Raw genomic sequence first — 16956 nt, 5'->3', positions numbered from 1 at the left:
GAGAAAAAAAAAAAAAGTTTTAAAAAGGCAGCTACAGATTTGGACACATGCACAGAATATTTGTCAGTTTCTCAGGGTGGAGGGGAAAAATAGAGGACAACTCTAGTGAATATCATTAACTTCCTGCTCCGATCACAGAAAGGTGACACCTAGAAACACAGGTGATAAGAATTATATCAACTCTTTCAAAAGTATGAAACACAGCTCTGAACAAGCACAACCCCACACTGGAACAATGGATCTGCCTCATACTTAAGATACCTGAGAGAAAGCAAAAGAATATTCTGTCTAGGGGTAGGCAATACGAAACAAAGCATTACATTCTCTCTACAATTCTTCATACACAATGTCCAGCCTTTGATCAAACTTACTAGGTGACGGGGCCATGCAGACAACACAAGCTGGTAAGGAGGCTGTCTCCCATTCTAAGGCAAGGCCTGGACTGGGAAGAAACTGAGACAGGGCCCAGTTTACGAGCCCTTCCTCGTGTCGTTTACTGGCCTGTAGTTAATTTCTCTGCCCTGAGTTTTACTGTTATTACGGTACCCTGCAAGAGTAAGATATCACCCCCAACCATTACAATAAAGCCAATTAGTGATCTTATAAGAATGTGGTTCGGGAACCAGCAGTTAGCGTAATGGCTATGTCGCTGGACTCCCACGTAGTCGACCGTGGTTCGCGTCCCGGACCCGGTGGCTTAAAACTCACGCCGGGCGCGTGTGCGTGTGTGCCCAAGATCCCGAGAGGAGAATGGAGGAGAAGGGATTGCGGCGTGACCATCCCCCCTGGGGGGTGATTTCTCGCTTTCTGTCTCTAATGTCTCTCTCTGTCTGTCTGGCGAGCGCACGCGCCCTATAGTGAAAATCTCTCAAAAAAAAAAAGAATGTGGTTCCCTAAGAGGAGGGCCAGGATATATGAGACTCTCCCACCTATCTATTTTAAGCCAAAATTAACATTTGTTAAGTCAAATTAGTATAAGCCAAATTAGCGTTAGTAACATATGTAGACTAAGTTAGTTTAAGGCTAGTACAAAGCTGAGGGCTCCACAGATTAACCATTTTAGCTGGGAGCTCTTATCTAAAGCAACAGGTAGTTTTCAGCTACAAAGAGTTTCTCATCTATGTGCTGTTGACCATGAAAAACTGCTAATAGAACATCCTGTGTTGTCTCCTGAGCTACAAGATCATCTTCCTTTCCCATATAAGATCATAGACTCACCCTCTATTGTTGTAATGTATAGATAGTCCATATATTAACTGTGTCTTTATTTAACAAGACAAGATTTCTATCTAGGTCTTTGCAACCAGCAACGTTATCGCCCTGGCCTGGGACTGAAGTTATCAAACATCCTGCAAGCCCCCTCTTCAAAAGACCCTTCCCAGTAATCAAGATCTAAGAAGAAGATACAGCAGACAAATGGACTTCCTCATCCTGAGAACTGTGATTGATTTTACCTGATCTGACAAGACAAACAGCATGTTTTATAATTATTGCTTCCATGCTTTGTATACCCTGTTCCTTAGAGTAAATTTTTTACTACCCCTCACCCTCCTTACTTCCTAAACCTCCCTCAATAAATACGCATGTTTTAATAGCCACGACGTGGCAGCCTGGAGCTGGCTCTGGCTGTGGCCGGCTGAGAATATTCTAAGGAGCAATGAGGTCTCAGTCTAATTTCTGTTCCTAATCACCCATGTCGCCTTCCTTTGTACAAACCACCCACCACTGCCGAGGCCAGACCCCGGCAATTAGGCATGCCAGGAGATAAAATCAAAAGAAAAAATAAGATAATAAATAGATAATATAAACAGACCCAAAGATGAATCAGAGTTGGAATCATCTATTAGGGACTTTAAAATACTATGAAGTAAAATGCTTAACAAAATTGACAAGATTGAGAAAATCACCATGTAACTGGAATTTATAAGTAGTAACCAGGTGGAGATTACATAATTGAACATTTAATAGCTTTAATTAAGAATCCAATACATGTGCTTGACTTCAGACTAGACAGTTGAAGACAAAATTAGGGAAATGGAAAAAGAATTGTTAGAAAATATAAAATATACAGGCTGAAGTACAAAAAGAAAAAAAATGAATCCATAATTTATAAAAGTATAAGACACATGAGATACAGCAAAAAGATTTAATGTTTTAACTACATTTTTTAAATAAAAGCAATTTTATTTTTTTGGAGAGGTTCTTGCTACCGGGTGCGTGCGTTCACCAGCAAGACAGAGAGAGAGAGAGAAAGCGAGAAATCACCCCCCAGGGGGGATGGTCATGCCGTAATCCCTTCTCCATTCTCCTCTCGAGATCTTGGGCACGCACACACGCATGCACACACGCCCAGTGTGAGTTTAAGCCACCGGGTCCGGGATTTGAACCGTGGTCGACTACATGGGATTCCAGCAACATAGCCATTACACTAACTGCTGGTCCCAATAAAAGCAATTTTTGAAAAACATAGTAGGTAAGAAGTTTTATCAACTGGTAAAAAGACATCAACCCACACAATTCAGGACATTAGCACACACCAAGGAGGACTGAGGCAGGAGGAAGGAGAATCTGGGAACATAGAGTGAAAATAAGTGCCAGCCTGGAATTCTTTATCCAGCAAAAATATCCTTCTAAAAAGCAAATAAAATTTAGATATTTTCAAACAAATGATAACAGAATTTATCAAAGCAAACCAGCACAAATTTACATATTAAAAGAAGTTCATTAGAGAAATGATGATCCCAAAGAGATACACAGAAATAAAAGAACTGAAGAACAATGGGACTGATAAATATGTAGGCAAGTCAAAATAAATATAAGAAATGATAATAATGACCTCTTACAGAGTCAATAGACATAGAATTGAAATTTATGACAAGAAGGTAAAATAGTTTTAATGTTTGCATTATAAATAAAGTACTTCATAATAATAACTAATAAAGATTACAAGCAAAGCTAATAAGCTATTTCTATCATAACAAAATATATAATAGAAGCAAAAATATGGGAAATGGCATTAAAATTAGGACATTCTTGTAGACATTGCTTTTCGACACAATTTGCAGTGAACTTGCTATTTCAAAATTTGGAAATTCTAGACCAGCACTACCCAATAAAAAAATATTACCTGAGCTAGAAAGGTAATTTTACATTTTTTAATAATCATAACAAAAAGTAAAAAGAAATGGGTGAAAAGAATCATAATAGTATTTTTTATTTATCCTAGTGTATCTGAAATATTTCAACATGTAATAAAGATATTATTAATAAAATATTTCACACCTTTTTGGGTGAAACTCTTCAAAATCTGGTGTACATTTTTAGAGTTAGAGCACATTTCAATTTGAAGTAGCCACATCTCAAATGCCCACACTTCACGTGTAGCCAGTACCATTAAAGATGATAACTGACTGAAGCATCTATATGAATCTGGTCTACAACTCAAATAGTAGTTTTATTATGTGTCATACATTATAATTTGTATTTCATTACTCCAGTAGAGTTTTTTTGTTTTTGTTTAGTAATTAACCTGATCTCAGTAGATTCCTGAAATGCAATGCCATTTAATGGTATAAACATGACAATGGAAAGGAATCTTTGTCTGGAATACAATAACATGGAACCGCTCAAATCCAACACAATCTCACAAAAAATTAAAGTCAAGACCATTGTCATGGTAATTGTTATATAATCATCATCTAACCCATAGTTCAATGTCTATTAACCCTTTTTATGACAATACCTATTCTTTGTCCCAACTTGCTTGATCACACAATTTGGCTAAAAAATGTTAAAGTGCTATAATGACATGCAATCACACAATAACTGACCAAAGCCTAACATTATTTTATTATTTCTTTGTACTAAAAAAGACTAATTAAAAAGCTATACTCTATATTTCATTAAGGTAACTCTTCTTTCCTGCCATTAAAGGCAAATGAATCACAGATTTTATAAACATGTGAAGATGCCTGTGTAATGCTATTCGTGACATCATTAAAACTTATTTCTAGAAGCATGATAACTATTCTCTACTATAACCTGTTAATTACTCCCTGGGCCATAAACACAACCAACCTCTAGAAAAGGAATGTAAATATACTGCTTTGAGGATTAAAAAAAATTATCTGTGTGACAGTTAATTCACAGGTTGTAAAAAGGTAGCAACCACAATTCAGTAAGGACAGGCACACTCACCATTTAGAAGATTCTATTTTGATTCCTGGGTGGTTTTGTTTGGCTTTTTGCTCTATAGTAGGAGTGTTTTCTCTGTCAATCAGGAAAGGATTTTGTAGAGTGACATTAAATGTCCCCTTCAGAACAGAATGTCTTAAAAATGGACTGAGCTGTGGAGATTCAAACAAAAAATAGTTTTTTAATTATATCATTCATAACATTTTAAAAATTATTTTGTATAAATCCATAATGAACTCATTAACGTAAACTAAGATACCAACATTATCCATTAATATCTTACATGTTTGGATTCCAGGGATTAATATCTTTTAAAATGTAAAAACATTACAAGTCATGAGCTTAATTAAAGAGTGTGTAACGTTTGCCAAATGTCATCCGCATTTGAGAAAGATCAAAATCTTTAGTGAAACCCCAAACTGATTTTTAAAACTCAATACATATGTTTTACATGTATTAGTATCAAATAATTTTTATTCTCAAAATAAATTTTGCTCCCAAAGAAGACAGATACTGATTTTCCAAAGGGCCTTCTCTCAACATTTATCCTTTCAGTGAATATGTGTTAAATGGATACCATCTTCCCAATATTATTTTAGCACTTTGAATTTGCAGTAACAAGATAAAGTTCATTTATCTTCACCATTAAACACATCAACAAAAGTGAAAAGAGAAAATAAATTTTCTTGAGAAGTTTTTGCTATAGGGCATGTGCGCTAGCCAGAAAGACAGAGAGAGACAGAGACACAGAAAGTGAGAAATCACCCCCCAGGGGAGATGGCCACGCCACAATCCTTTCTCCTCCGTTCTCCTCTCAGGATCTTGGGCACGCACGCATACACGCCCGGTGTGAGTTTAAGCCACCGGGTCTGGGACTCGAACCACAGTTGACTACATTGGAGTCCAGCAACATAGCCATTATGCCAACTGCTGGTCCCAAGGAAATTTATTTAAAAAAAAAAAAAAACCCTACACACACACGAAGAAAAAAAAAAAAAACCTGATTTTCGACTCCTATAAGGAATGTTTACTAAATCTCTATTAAAAATTACTGAAAACAAAACTAATTGTTCATCCAACGGATATTTGAGCGCCTCTGATGTGACGGGTGCCAGCTCTAACAGATCCTTCTCAATACTTTTATTTTTCCTGTTCCCTTCCCCAGGAACATCATATGATAATATACACAAGGGTTTCCCATACTACCCACAGAGCAGTCCATGTGGTGGTATTTTGGATTTCCACTATAACTTAAAGAGGAACTTTCACAATGTCCAGAGCCCTGATGTCCTGCAAATGAAGGAGGATGTCCTCAAATTCCTTGTAGCAGGAATCCACTTGGGTGCCACCAACCTTGACTTCCCTTGGAGCAGTACATCTACAAAAGGAAAAGTGATGGCATCTACATCACAGATCTGAAGAGGACCTGGAGAATCTTCTGCCAGCAGCTCATGCCATTGAAAACCCTACTTATGTCACTGCTGTATCCTCTGCAAATGCAATGTTCACGTGTGCTGCTATCCTGGACCCACTCCTGTGGCTGGCCACTTCGTTCCTGGAACCTCCGCTAACCAGATGCAGGCAACTTTGTTGGAGCCATGTCTTCTGATGGTTACTGATCCATTTTTTCTGGACATCACAGACTCTCCTCTGTGCTATGAGGACGTTGCCACTCCACTTGCAACAACACTGGAGCTCACTCTTGTTGCAACACTCTTGTTGCAACAACACTGGAGCTCACTCAGTGGACATTGGCCCCGGACATTCTGTGCATGTGTGGCACCAACTCTGTGAACATTCATGAGAGGCCATGCCTGGTCTCTATTTCTACAGAGACCCTGAAGAAATTGAAAAGGAAGAGCAAGCTGCTGTTGAATAAAAACTGTGACCAGGCCAGCCTATAGCACAACAGTTAAGTGCTGTGCATGAAAAGCTGGATTCCACATGGCTTACCATGATTCAAATCCTGGTCCCAGTTTTTCTGGGCTAGAAAGCACATCTGATATATGTGCAGGTGCACCGTAAATCCTGATAGGATAGATAAATAGAGGAAAGCATATTGCATTGTGACCATGCCCCACTGAGGGGTTCTCTATCTCTCACACACCCTCTTTGGCAATTAAAAAAAAAAAAAAACCTCACCAACGAAGAATTTGAGGGGAATAGACTGCTCCAGTTCCTGAGTCTCCTGCTACTCAGCCTGAAGTTGCAGACTTGTCTGAAGTAATGAGGTGCCCTATGTGCCTATCCTACTTCTTGCTGAAGGCCGGAGCACATTCCCTGCCCTCTGTGCCTATCCTATTTCTTGCTGATGGCTGGAGCACATTCCCTGCCCTTGAAGACTGGTCACAGCTCCCACTGCTCAGGTCACTAAATGGGTGGGAATAATCACTGAGTGCTCCTAAATTCTTCTTCCATGAATGTGTATGCAAAGTGGCAGATTACTCTAACAAGCCCTTTGAATAAAATAAAAAGAATACTATTTCATGATCGGGGTCAGAAAGTATCCAGGGCAATCTACATATCTGCTATTAGAAATGATCGATTTTGCAGAGATGTTCTCTTTAAAAAGCAAAAGCAAACAGGACATATCTGCACATTTCAAATGAATATAATGCACCGTAAAATAAATGTTATTAACCCGAAGATACAGCGTAAGAAAAAATCTCTAAGACTCATTTATAATATAAACAAATATGTTTCAGAAAAATATATAATAAGATTAGAACTGAATGAAGTTTGAAGGATAATCCTACAATCATTCCAAAATTTGGACAGACCCTCTTGAATAACCGATTGAATTAAAGAGAAATATACATATAAATACAACCATTTAAAAAATAATGCAAAAGAATGAACATTATTAAGATTCCTTAATAGTCATAAGAATCAATCAACATTCACAGAATTACTCCCAAAGCTTCAGTCATAATCCAAAATGCTTTATGATTTAAAGAGAGGAAATTTGGGACCTTCCATTTATTCTCCCTTCTACTTACTCATTCTATGAGTGAATAACAAGGGCCTACTCTAGGCCAGGGTCTAATTAATAAACTTGTCAGCAAAAAAGACAAAATCCCAGGTCTCATAAAATCTATTACCATTAACCAGGCAATAATGAAATAATGTAAAATCAAAGAGTGATAAGAATTATGAAGAAGAGGTAAACAGAGATGGAATAGAAGGATTTGATTGTGTGAAGATCAGAGGCTTCATTAAGGAAGCAATGATTAATCTGAAAGCTGAAGGAACGATAGGACTTCTCTAGGCAGTGGTGGGGAAGGGGAGACGGCACTCCAGGCTCAGAGAGCGAGCAAAGACCCTGTAGCATGTTCTAGTAGCTGAAAGACCAGTGAGCCAGGAGGAGCACTGAGCTAGGGAAGCATCAGGCCAGATTATGCTGTGGAGGTTACATATTATAGATCATGTTAAGGATTTTGGTCTTGATTACAAAAGCAATTAAAGCCATTGATGTTTATTAAAAAGGTGACAGATAATTTTCTCATTTGCCTTTTCTAAAAAGAATTAATTTTTTTGTATTATTTATTTTTAGAAAGATTTTTGCTATAGGGCACATGCAGTCATCAGAGAGATAGAGAGAGAGAAAGTGAGAAATCACCTCCTCATCCCCCTCCCCCCTCCCCTAGGAGATGGTCATGCTGCAATCCCTTCTCCTCCATTCTCCTCTTAGGAATATTATTATCATTTTTAAAATTTTGCTATAGGGCATGTGCACTCGAGAGAAAGAGAGAGACAGAGAGACAGAGAGAGAGAGAGAGACACCAGGTGCAGGATTCAAACTATAGTCATCCATGTGGGAGACCAGCACCTCAACTACCACGTTGCCTGCTGGCCCCCTGATTTGCTTTTTGGAAAGTTTATTCATTACCATATTTTCATTAATGTTTTCATCATGCAAACATTGACTATCATATGTATACTTACATGACAACTGACTACTGTTCACTACTAATTTCAGTAAGAATTATTTATTTTTATCTGCTTACTTTTAAAAATAACAGTTACTCTAGCAAGAAGTTTCTCCATGTTATAATTATCTTCTGAAAGCACAAAAGACTCTACAGTCTGACACCCGGAGGCAAAGTATGGGTTGAAGATGACAATGTGTAGGCTATCTACAAACAGACTGCTAAGAGAGTGTAGCTTGAGGAAAGGACCCAGGCTCAAACCTTTATAAATTCCCAAATTCATGACCATCAGTGAGGAAGGAGCCTACAAAAGATATTTAAAAGGAGGAAATTCAGAGGTGGGAGGAATGTCAGAGAGCAGTTTGCTAGAAAAGTCATGTGAAGAGGAAGTATCTGGCTGGTTTCAAGATTTCAGCACCACTGAGAAATCAAGTAAAAACTAGACTGAAATATGTCCATTTCATTAAAAGAAATGTAACACATTAATTTGCCTAAGGTAAACTAAAGTGAGTATAATATAGACTGAGAGGAGGATAAGTAAGGGAGTAGAGCAGTAATGAGAAACATTTTCAATAAATTTACCTTCAGAAATTAGAAAAAGAGTCTAGAAATATTTATTTTTAATCTTAATTGTCAACAGAAGAGGCTAGACACTATATAAAAATGAATGGGAGGAGCCAGCATGTGATGTACCGGTGAAGGCACTGGAATCCCACATGGTTGACTGCAGTTCAAGTCCTGGACCTGACAGCTTGAAACTCACACCAGGCATATGTGCGAATGTGCCAAACATCCCAAGAAGATAATAGAGAAGGGATTGTGGCAAGGCCATCCCCCATGAGTGGAGGGTGATTTCTTGCTTGCTGTCTCTTTCTGTCCAGCAAGCGCATGCACACTATAGCAAAAATCTCTTTTAAAAAAAGTTAATGGGAATCATCCTAAAGTTTAGAGTGAGAGCGAATAACTGATAGTGCAATGTTCCAGAAAATTCAGGAAGGGGTAAAATCTATAGCATAAGGTATTTGGAAGCAACCTGTAGTAGGTAGGAATGAAGAATGATCTTCTTTTATTACAGTTGGAAAGAATAATGGGCTAAACCTGGACATACAAAGTTATGAAATAAGCGGATATAACTGAGAAACTCTCTCTCTCATATCCTGTTGTTTGTTCTCCTCTATTGACAGCATCTAGCTGTTAACAGCATCAACTTCCCATGGAAATGACCAAGGAAATACATGAATAGGGAAAATCCTGTGCTCATGGAGAGAATAGGAATAGGATATTGATCAGAAATTTTTGAGGATTCACTGTCCAATATAATAGTGATGACAATGAATGGGAGGGAGGGTTAGAGAGCTTACTCAGGCCTCTTATCTCTCATCCCAACCAAATAAAACACCAAAGACATGATCCATGAAAGAAATAATTGATAATTTTCATTAAAATTAAATTTTCTTTTCTGTAAAAGACACTGTCAAGAAACTGTGAAGATAAATTAAAGCCTCAAAGGAATTTTTTGCAAGACATATCTGATAAAGACCTCTTAAAACTATACAAAGGCCTCTTAAAACTCAACAATAAAAAAAAAAATTGTATAAAAACAGTCATCTCACCAAATGAAATACATAATGGCAAATAGGCACATGAAAAGATGTTCTGGCCTGGCCTGTAGTTTAGTGGTTCAGGGAGCCAGACCCCACATAGGTCACTACAGGTCAAATCCTAGCACTGGCAGCTTGAAAAACAAAATAAAACACCAAGCCCATTTGTGTGTTTTCCCCAAAATCCTTACAGACAGGAGACATGAAGAAAGATTGCAACATGACCCTGCCCTAGGGGATGGGGGGTACTTCCTGTATCTCCTTGTCTCTGAGAAATACACATACCCTCTAACATTTTTTTAAAGAATTATTTAATTTTATTTATTATTTATTTATTTATTTTGCTACAGGCATGTGCACTCACCAGAGCGAGAGGGAAAGTGAGAAAGCAAATCACCAGGTCCAGGTCCAGAACTTTAACAGTGGGAGCCATGTGGTAACAATTTATACACACACACACACACACACACACACACATATAGTTTGTTAATATGTAATGAATTTATCATCATTTAAAAATGAGTTAAGAAATACTTTTAAAAAGATGTTCTACATTATATATCATTAGAAAATTATAACCTAAAACAACAAGATACTGCTATATACCTATTAGAATGACCAAAATCCAGAACACTGACCTGACAATAGCAAATGCCAGCAAGGATGTAAACCAATAGAAGCTCTCATTCATTGCTGGTAAGAATGCAAAATGGTAGAGCCACTTGGCAGTTTTTCACAAAACTAATATTTTGTTATCATATGATCCATCCATCACATGCTTTTGTTTACCCAAATGAACTGAAAACTTACATCTACACAAAAATCTCTATATGGATGTTTATAATAGCTTTGTTCACGGCTGTTAAAACTTAGAAGGAATGGAGAGGTCCTTCGCTAGGTGAAATAATAAACAAACTGCGGTAATCCAGACAATAAAATATTATTCAGCAGTAAAAAAAGAATGAGCTATCAAGCTGTGAAAAGACATGGAAGAAATTTAAAATGGACATTAAAAGAGAAAGAAGCTGATCTGAAAAGACTCCATACTATATTGTTCCAATTGTATGACACCTTAAAAAAAAATCAAAATTATGGCAATAATGGAAACATGAATGGCTTGACGGGGGTAGGGGGAAGGGGAAAATGAACAGGTAGAACACAGAAGAGTTTTAGAGTAGTGAATTATTCTGTATGATACTATAATGGTGAACATCTGCCCCTACACATTTGCCAAAATCCATAGATGTGCACCACCAAGAAAGAACCTTAATGTAAACTATGGGCGTTGGCTGATAATGATGTGTATCAGTGTAGGTTCATCGATCGTGACAAATGTACCATTCTAGGGGAGGATGTTGATCATGGAGAAGGCCGAGGGGGAGGGTGGGGTCTACAGATTCTACTCAATTTTGTTAAAACCCTAAAATTTTTCTAAATATAATATATTCAAAGTATTTGGAATTATTTTTAAATTCATCCGAAAGAATAGAAAAGTAAAGTTTTTAAAAAGAGTACAATGAGAAGAAACTTGGCCTACAATAAATTACATAATTAATGAGCTATCATGATTAAAATCAGGATGCACTGGTATGTTATGTGATAAATGAAATGACAGGGTAGAAACAACTTTCTTCAAACTCAAATATTATATATTACATGTGTTAAACTAATTTGACCTAAAACGGTCACTTTAGTCTCACACCTGGATTCCTATAGAAAAGCCAAAATCATACATGTTGGGCTGTTTTGCTGGTTGCTAAGTTACAGCCAATCACACTAACAACACTTCAGTCAATCACTGAAAGTCCACCCTTTAGGCTGTTTGTGTAGCCTACCATTCAGCTATAACCAATCCAGTTACTTCACTACCTCATTCTGCACTTTCATTTTTGTATATCACTGTCCCTTTCCAGAACTCAAAATATCAAGTTGACCATGAGGCTATCCAGAGTTGCTTGGAAGTTGATCTGGAAAACTCCCCGATTTGAATCAGGTTAAGATTTGCTCAATTAAACTTCAGTGAATTAAATTGACTAGATTTTTCTTTTTATATATGGTTCCATTAAGCTTGCCAAATTTGATTAAATTTATCCTATTAGACTATTATTTTTCATTTAATTTCATCTCATATTATTTAATAAAAGTTAAAAGAAAAAGAAGATATTTGTGGTAAAATTTTCAAGAATGTATCTACGTATTCATATCACCTGAAAATGCAAACTTTATAAAAGGCAGAGCTACATAAAGAAAAATGAACTGGGAGCCATTAGGCTAAAATGGCTATAGTGTCTTGGGTTCCTACATAAACAAACTGAAGCCTAACTCATTGGAAACAGTAAAACAATACTTAAGCTTAACCAATCAGAAACTATTAACTAACCTCTAACAAGGGACTTTCCACCTCAACTTCTCAAACATTTTTTTGTCTTGTTTTCATGAATGCCTTATAAAAGTTTTACCTTCACCCCCTTGGTGGAATCCTGTCTGGAGCTATCTGATTTATGAGTCACTGTTAGTTCAACTAAACTCTTTAAAAGTTTAATATGCCACAGTTTGGCTTTTAACAGTTTGGAACATAGAAAGTAAAAATTACTGTTACTGTAAGTAAAATGGAAAAGGAGAATGATAAACAAGTATTTGAAGAGACAGCTTGGGCATCCAAAAGACTAAAAATCTAGAGCCTAAATAAAATATGCACCCTCTTAACCTAGAGGGCATTTGAGAAGTGGAGTGAAATTAACAGGAGACAAAAGAGAAGCAAAATGTAATGATTTAAATAACCATGATAAAAGAGGTGGTGGCAATTACCAAAGAACTAACTTTAATAGTCATTATACCGTTGAGTAGGAAAAAAATAATAAGTGATATGGATAGCGATGCATAATCAAAAGTTTTTAAGTATGCAAAAACATCTAATTAACAACTCTGCTTCCACTTCAATCATATGCAAGTGGGAGAAGTAAAAAGATTTGTATCCTTACTAGAGAGATGAAAACAGTTCATTTGTATTCAAAGCATATTCCACCTGAAGATAGGACTGAATATGAGATGGGTCCTAAGTGTATTTGTTCTGCATTGCAGCCATGTTCAGATCAGAGCTTGCAGAATACAAAAGTATCTGAAAGTACTTGTTTGCAGCAAAGAGTAGCCAATGTCCACTTAAGACTTCATATTCTGTGTAATATGGTTTACAAATTGATTTAAAATTAAGCTGAACTAAAGAACAATTTATATATGCTATTACATTGAAATCATGATGAATGTGTTTGACATATGAATTACAATTGAGGTGAAATCAATAAATGTTAAAAGCTATGTTTTTTTCTCTTTTTAAACATCATTCTTTTTTATAATAATAGAGAGCAGTTTGAGCATACTTTCATAAGTGAAAGAGAATTATCCTTGACAGGGTCTCATCAAACTGCAATCTTTTCTCCAGTCTTCCAGTTCTCAAGATCCAGCCAAGGTGTCCATGAGTCTGAACTGATTTCAGGCCAACCCAGGGATCCAAACCTGTGACCAGTCACATGGCTTCAGTCTTGCAGGGCACTAGCATTACCACTGTGCCACAGTGGCTGGGCCCAAAAGCAATGGTTTCTTTCTCAAATTCATAATGAAATAAAAATTAAAGTGGACATATTCTAATTCCCACTGTTTATAATTTTGACTAAAATTATAAATAATATCGTATATATTCATTATACGCAGTACAAAAAAAATATCATTTAAAATATTCTAGTCACAAAGGGTGATTAGGGAATTTTTATTCATATATTTGGTAGGATATCCACTATATATAATATTTCCACTGGGGTGAGGAATGCTTTTTCAAAGCACAGTAAACATTTTTTTTAATTTACATTGCACCCTACCAGTGAAAATAAGAGGATAATGACCTATTATCTTTCATACTACTGATTAGAAGTATACATGTTAGAAGAGAGAATATATAAATATTGAAACTAAGAACACAAAATACCTCCAAAAAGTCATTGTTCTAGAGAAAAAGACTGAGCACTATACTAAATTAAAGCAGAGTAAAAGAACATAGTTATTAAATGCAATGAGTGATCTTGAATATGGACTATATTAGGGCGATTAGAAAAATTAGAATAAGAACTATATTACATATAATAGTATGTAACAATATAAAATCATATGAGTGTATCAATCAATGCAAAAAAAGCATTTGATAAAGTATAATTCCCTTTATAATTAAGACTCTTTCTTGGGGCTCACAGGTAGGTTGGTGAGGGGGCACTAGAATCCCATATGGCCAACCGTGGTTTGAATTCTAGACTTGGAACCTTACCTTCTCTCTTTCTCTCTCTTTCTCTGACTCTCTGGTCAAATCAAAGAAGAAGAAGAATCAATAAAATTAATTAAATAATTCTTTTAAAAAAAGACTAAACAAAACAGGTATAAAAGGGACATTTCTTAACACAATAAAGTCATATATGAGAAATCCACAGTTAATAGTTAATTTTGTACTCAATAGGGAATTGCTGGGAACCAGCAGTTAGCGTAATGGCTATGTCGCTGGACTCCCACGTAGTCGACCGCGGTTCGTGTCCTGGACCCGGTGGCTTAAAACTCACGCCGGGCGCGTGTGCATGCATGCCCAAGATCCCGAGAGGAGAATGGAGGAGAAGTGATTGCGGCGTGACCATCCCCCCTGGGGGGTGATTTCTCGCTTTCTGTCTCTTTGTCTCTCTCTGTCTGTCTGGCGAGCGCACACACCCTACAGTGAAAATCTCTCCAAAAAAAAAAAAAAATAGGGAATTGCTGAAAACTTTTCCTCTCAAAATTGAAACAAGGGACCAGCAGTTAGTGTAATGGCTATGTCGCTGAATTCCCACGTAGTCGACCGCAGTTCGAGTCCCAGACCCAGTGGCTTAAACTCAACGCCAGGCGCGTGTAGGTGCGTGCCCAAGATCCTAAGAGGAGAATGGAGAAGAAGGGATTGCGGCGTGGCCATCCCCCCCTGGGGAGTGACTTCTCGCTTTCTGTCTCTCTGTCTCTCTCTATCTTTCTGGCGAGCACATGCACCCTGTAGCAAAAAATAAATAAACAAATAAATAAACTTCTCCAAAAAAGAAAAAAAAAAAAAACCTGAAACAAGGATCTCTTTTTTCTTTACTTCTATTTACATTGTACTGGAAGTCTTTGCCAACATACTCAGGAAAGAGAGAAAATTTCAACACAATTCCTATCAAAATTCCAGAAACATTCTTCACAGAAATAGGAAACTCAATCATAAAATTTGTTTGGAATCACTAAAGACCCCATTCCACCAAAGAAATACTAAAAAAGGAAAAGAACACAACTCACTACTTGACTTCAAAATATATTACAAAGCCATAATAACCAAATAGCAAACAGCCTGGTCTCAGCCCAAAAACATGTAGCTCGATGTATCAGAATTCAGAAATTTACCCCACATCATATGGCCAATTGATTTTTGACACATGGTACAAGACTATCTAGTGGAGAATAAATGGCCTTTTTTTTTTTTTTCTAAAACAAATGCTGCTAGGAAAACTGGATATTCACCTGCAGAAATATGAAACTCCCATCTTCCACCATTTACAAAAATTAACTCAAATGCATTAAATGCTTAAACAAAAATCCCTAAACCATAAAAGTACTGGAGGAAAACAATGAAGAAACACGTAAGATACTGAAGTAAGCAAAGATTTCTTGGATAAGACCCCTAAGGAAGGGCAAAAACAGATTTGGAATGGGAGAAAATATTTGCAAACTATACTTCAGACAAAGATTGACAACTCAAATATACAGGAACTCAAACAATTCACCCACAAAATAATAATCCAGTTTTAAAAAATGGACAACTGATCTGAACAGACAAATCTCAAAGAATGATACACAACTGGCTAAAGAAAAAAATGGAAAAAAATGTTCAACATCTCTTATAAGGCAAGTGCAAATCAAAACCACAGTAAGCTAACTCCAGTCACAATGGCTACAATTTAAAAAAAAAAAAAAAAAAGGCAAACACACAAACAAACAAAAAAAACAAAGAATAAGAAGTACTGGCAAGATTGTAAAGAAAAGGGAACACTTGTACACTTCTGATGAAAATGTAAATTTGTATAACCACTGTAGAAAATAGTATGACATTTCCTTAGAGATATAAAAAATAGAACTACTGTACGACCCAGCAATTCCACTACTGGGTAGATACCCAAAGGCTGAGAAATCACTGCTGGAGATCCATGTTTACTGCAGCATTATTTGGAAGAGCTAAGTCATAGAATTAACCCATGTGCCCAAGAAGTGATGAATGGACTGGGATAATAGGATATAAATGCACAATGGATGACCACTCAGTGCAAAAAGAACAACAAACGCCTGTCATTCGGCTCAAAGTGAACAAACCTAGAAGATATAATGCTAAGTGAAATAAGTCAGACCGTGAAGGACAAATATCACATGTTCCCACTTAACATAGACTGTACATCCTCACTCTACGGCAGAAACTGAAGGACTCAAAACATAGAAAAAGAGAGTAATCATATATAACGGAAGCTGCTTAGTGGGGTAGGACTTCATGAGAAAAATTTCAATGGACACAAGAAAGCATGTAAAGAAAGGGAAGAGGCTATGGGATGGTGTGTCACAGCAGAGAAAAAATATGAACTGAATACATATTTCAGAAACAAAACAAAAAGCAACTATTATCAGATATGCACCAAATAACATAACATTAAATGTTGAAGACGATAAATAAGTATATATATTTGATTTTATTATTAGACACTGTATGCATGTTTTAAAAAACTGTATTCCACACGAAGATATACATCAAATATATAAGCCAGAAATCATACTTTTAAAAAATTATTTCAACAGACTAGAGAGAGCTTGTTTAAGAAGTCTGTAGAAAATATGGAAGTTGATGGCATGCTAGGAAGATAAAGACTCTGATAAAAAGTAATTCACCAACAGCTCTGTGGCCAAGAGGTGATGTCCTGATCAGGAGAAGCCAGATTCTAAATGGCAACCAATTGTGATTCAAATCCCTGACCCGGTTAGCTCAAAACCTGCCAGGCACATGAATGCGTGTCCACTATCCAGTGTGCTAGAGGACAAAAAGGAATCATGGCATGACCCGCTGGAGGTTGCTCCATCTGGAGGGTGCTCATCTTTCTCCGATTCTTGCTCTTGTTCTTTCTTTCACATGTGCTTTACCGTGAGTTAAAAATACATGT

The 16956-nt window shown here is 36.7% G+C and overlaps 1 protein-coding gene across 1 annotated transcript in view; it reads right to left on the bottom strand.

The window, feature by feature from the left end:
• STPG2 (sperm tail PG-rich repeat containing 2) overlaps nucleotides 1-16956 on the bottom strand; it is a 404777-nt gene that overhangs the window by 3110 nt on the left and 384711 nt on the right. Inside the window, exon 13 of the mRNA XM_006152182.1 lies at nucleotides 4198-4346. Within this exon, the coding sequence (XP_006152244.1) occupies nucleotides 4198-4346 (149 nt within the window). The remainder of the gene's footprint in view (nucleotides 1-4197; nucleotides 4347-16956) is intronic.

The sequence above is a fragment of the Tupaia chinensis genome, unplaced genomic scaffold, assembly GCF_000334495.1.
Source record: "Tupaia chinensis unplaced genomic scaffold, TupChi_1.0 Scaffold000340_1, whole genome shotgun sequence".
Classification (NCBI taxonomy): domain Eukaryota; kingdom Metazoa; phylum Chordata; class Mammalia; order Scandentia; family Tupaiidae; genus Tupaia; species Tupaia belangeri.
This window is presented reverse-complemented; position numbering and strand designations above follow the sequence as displayed.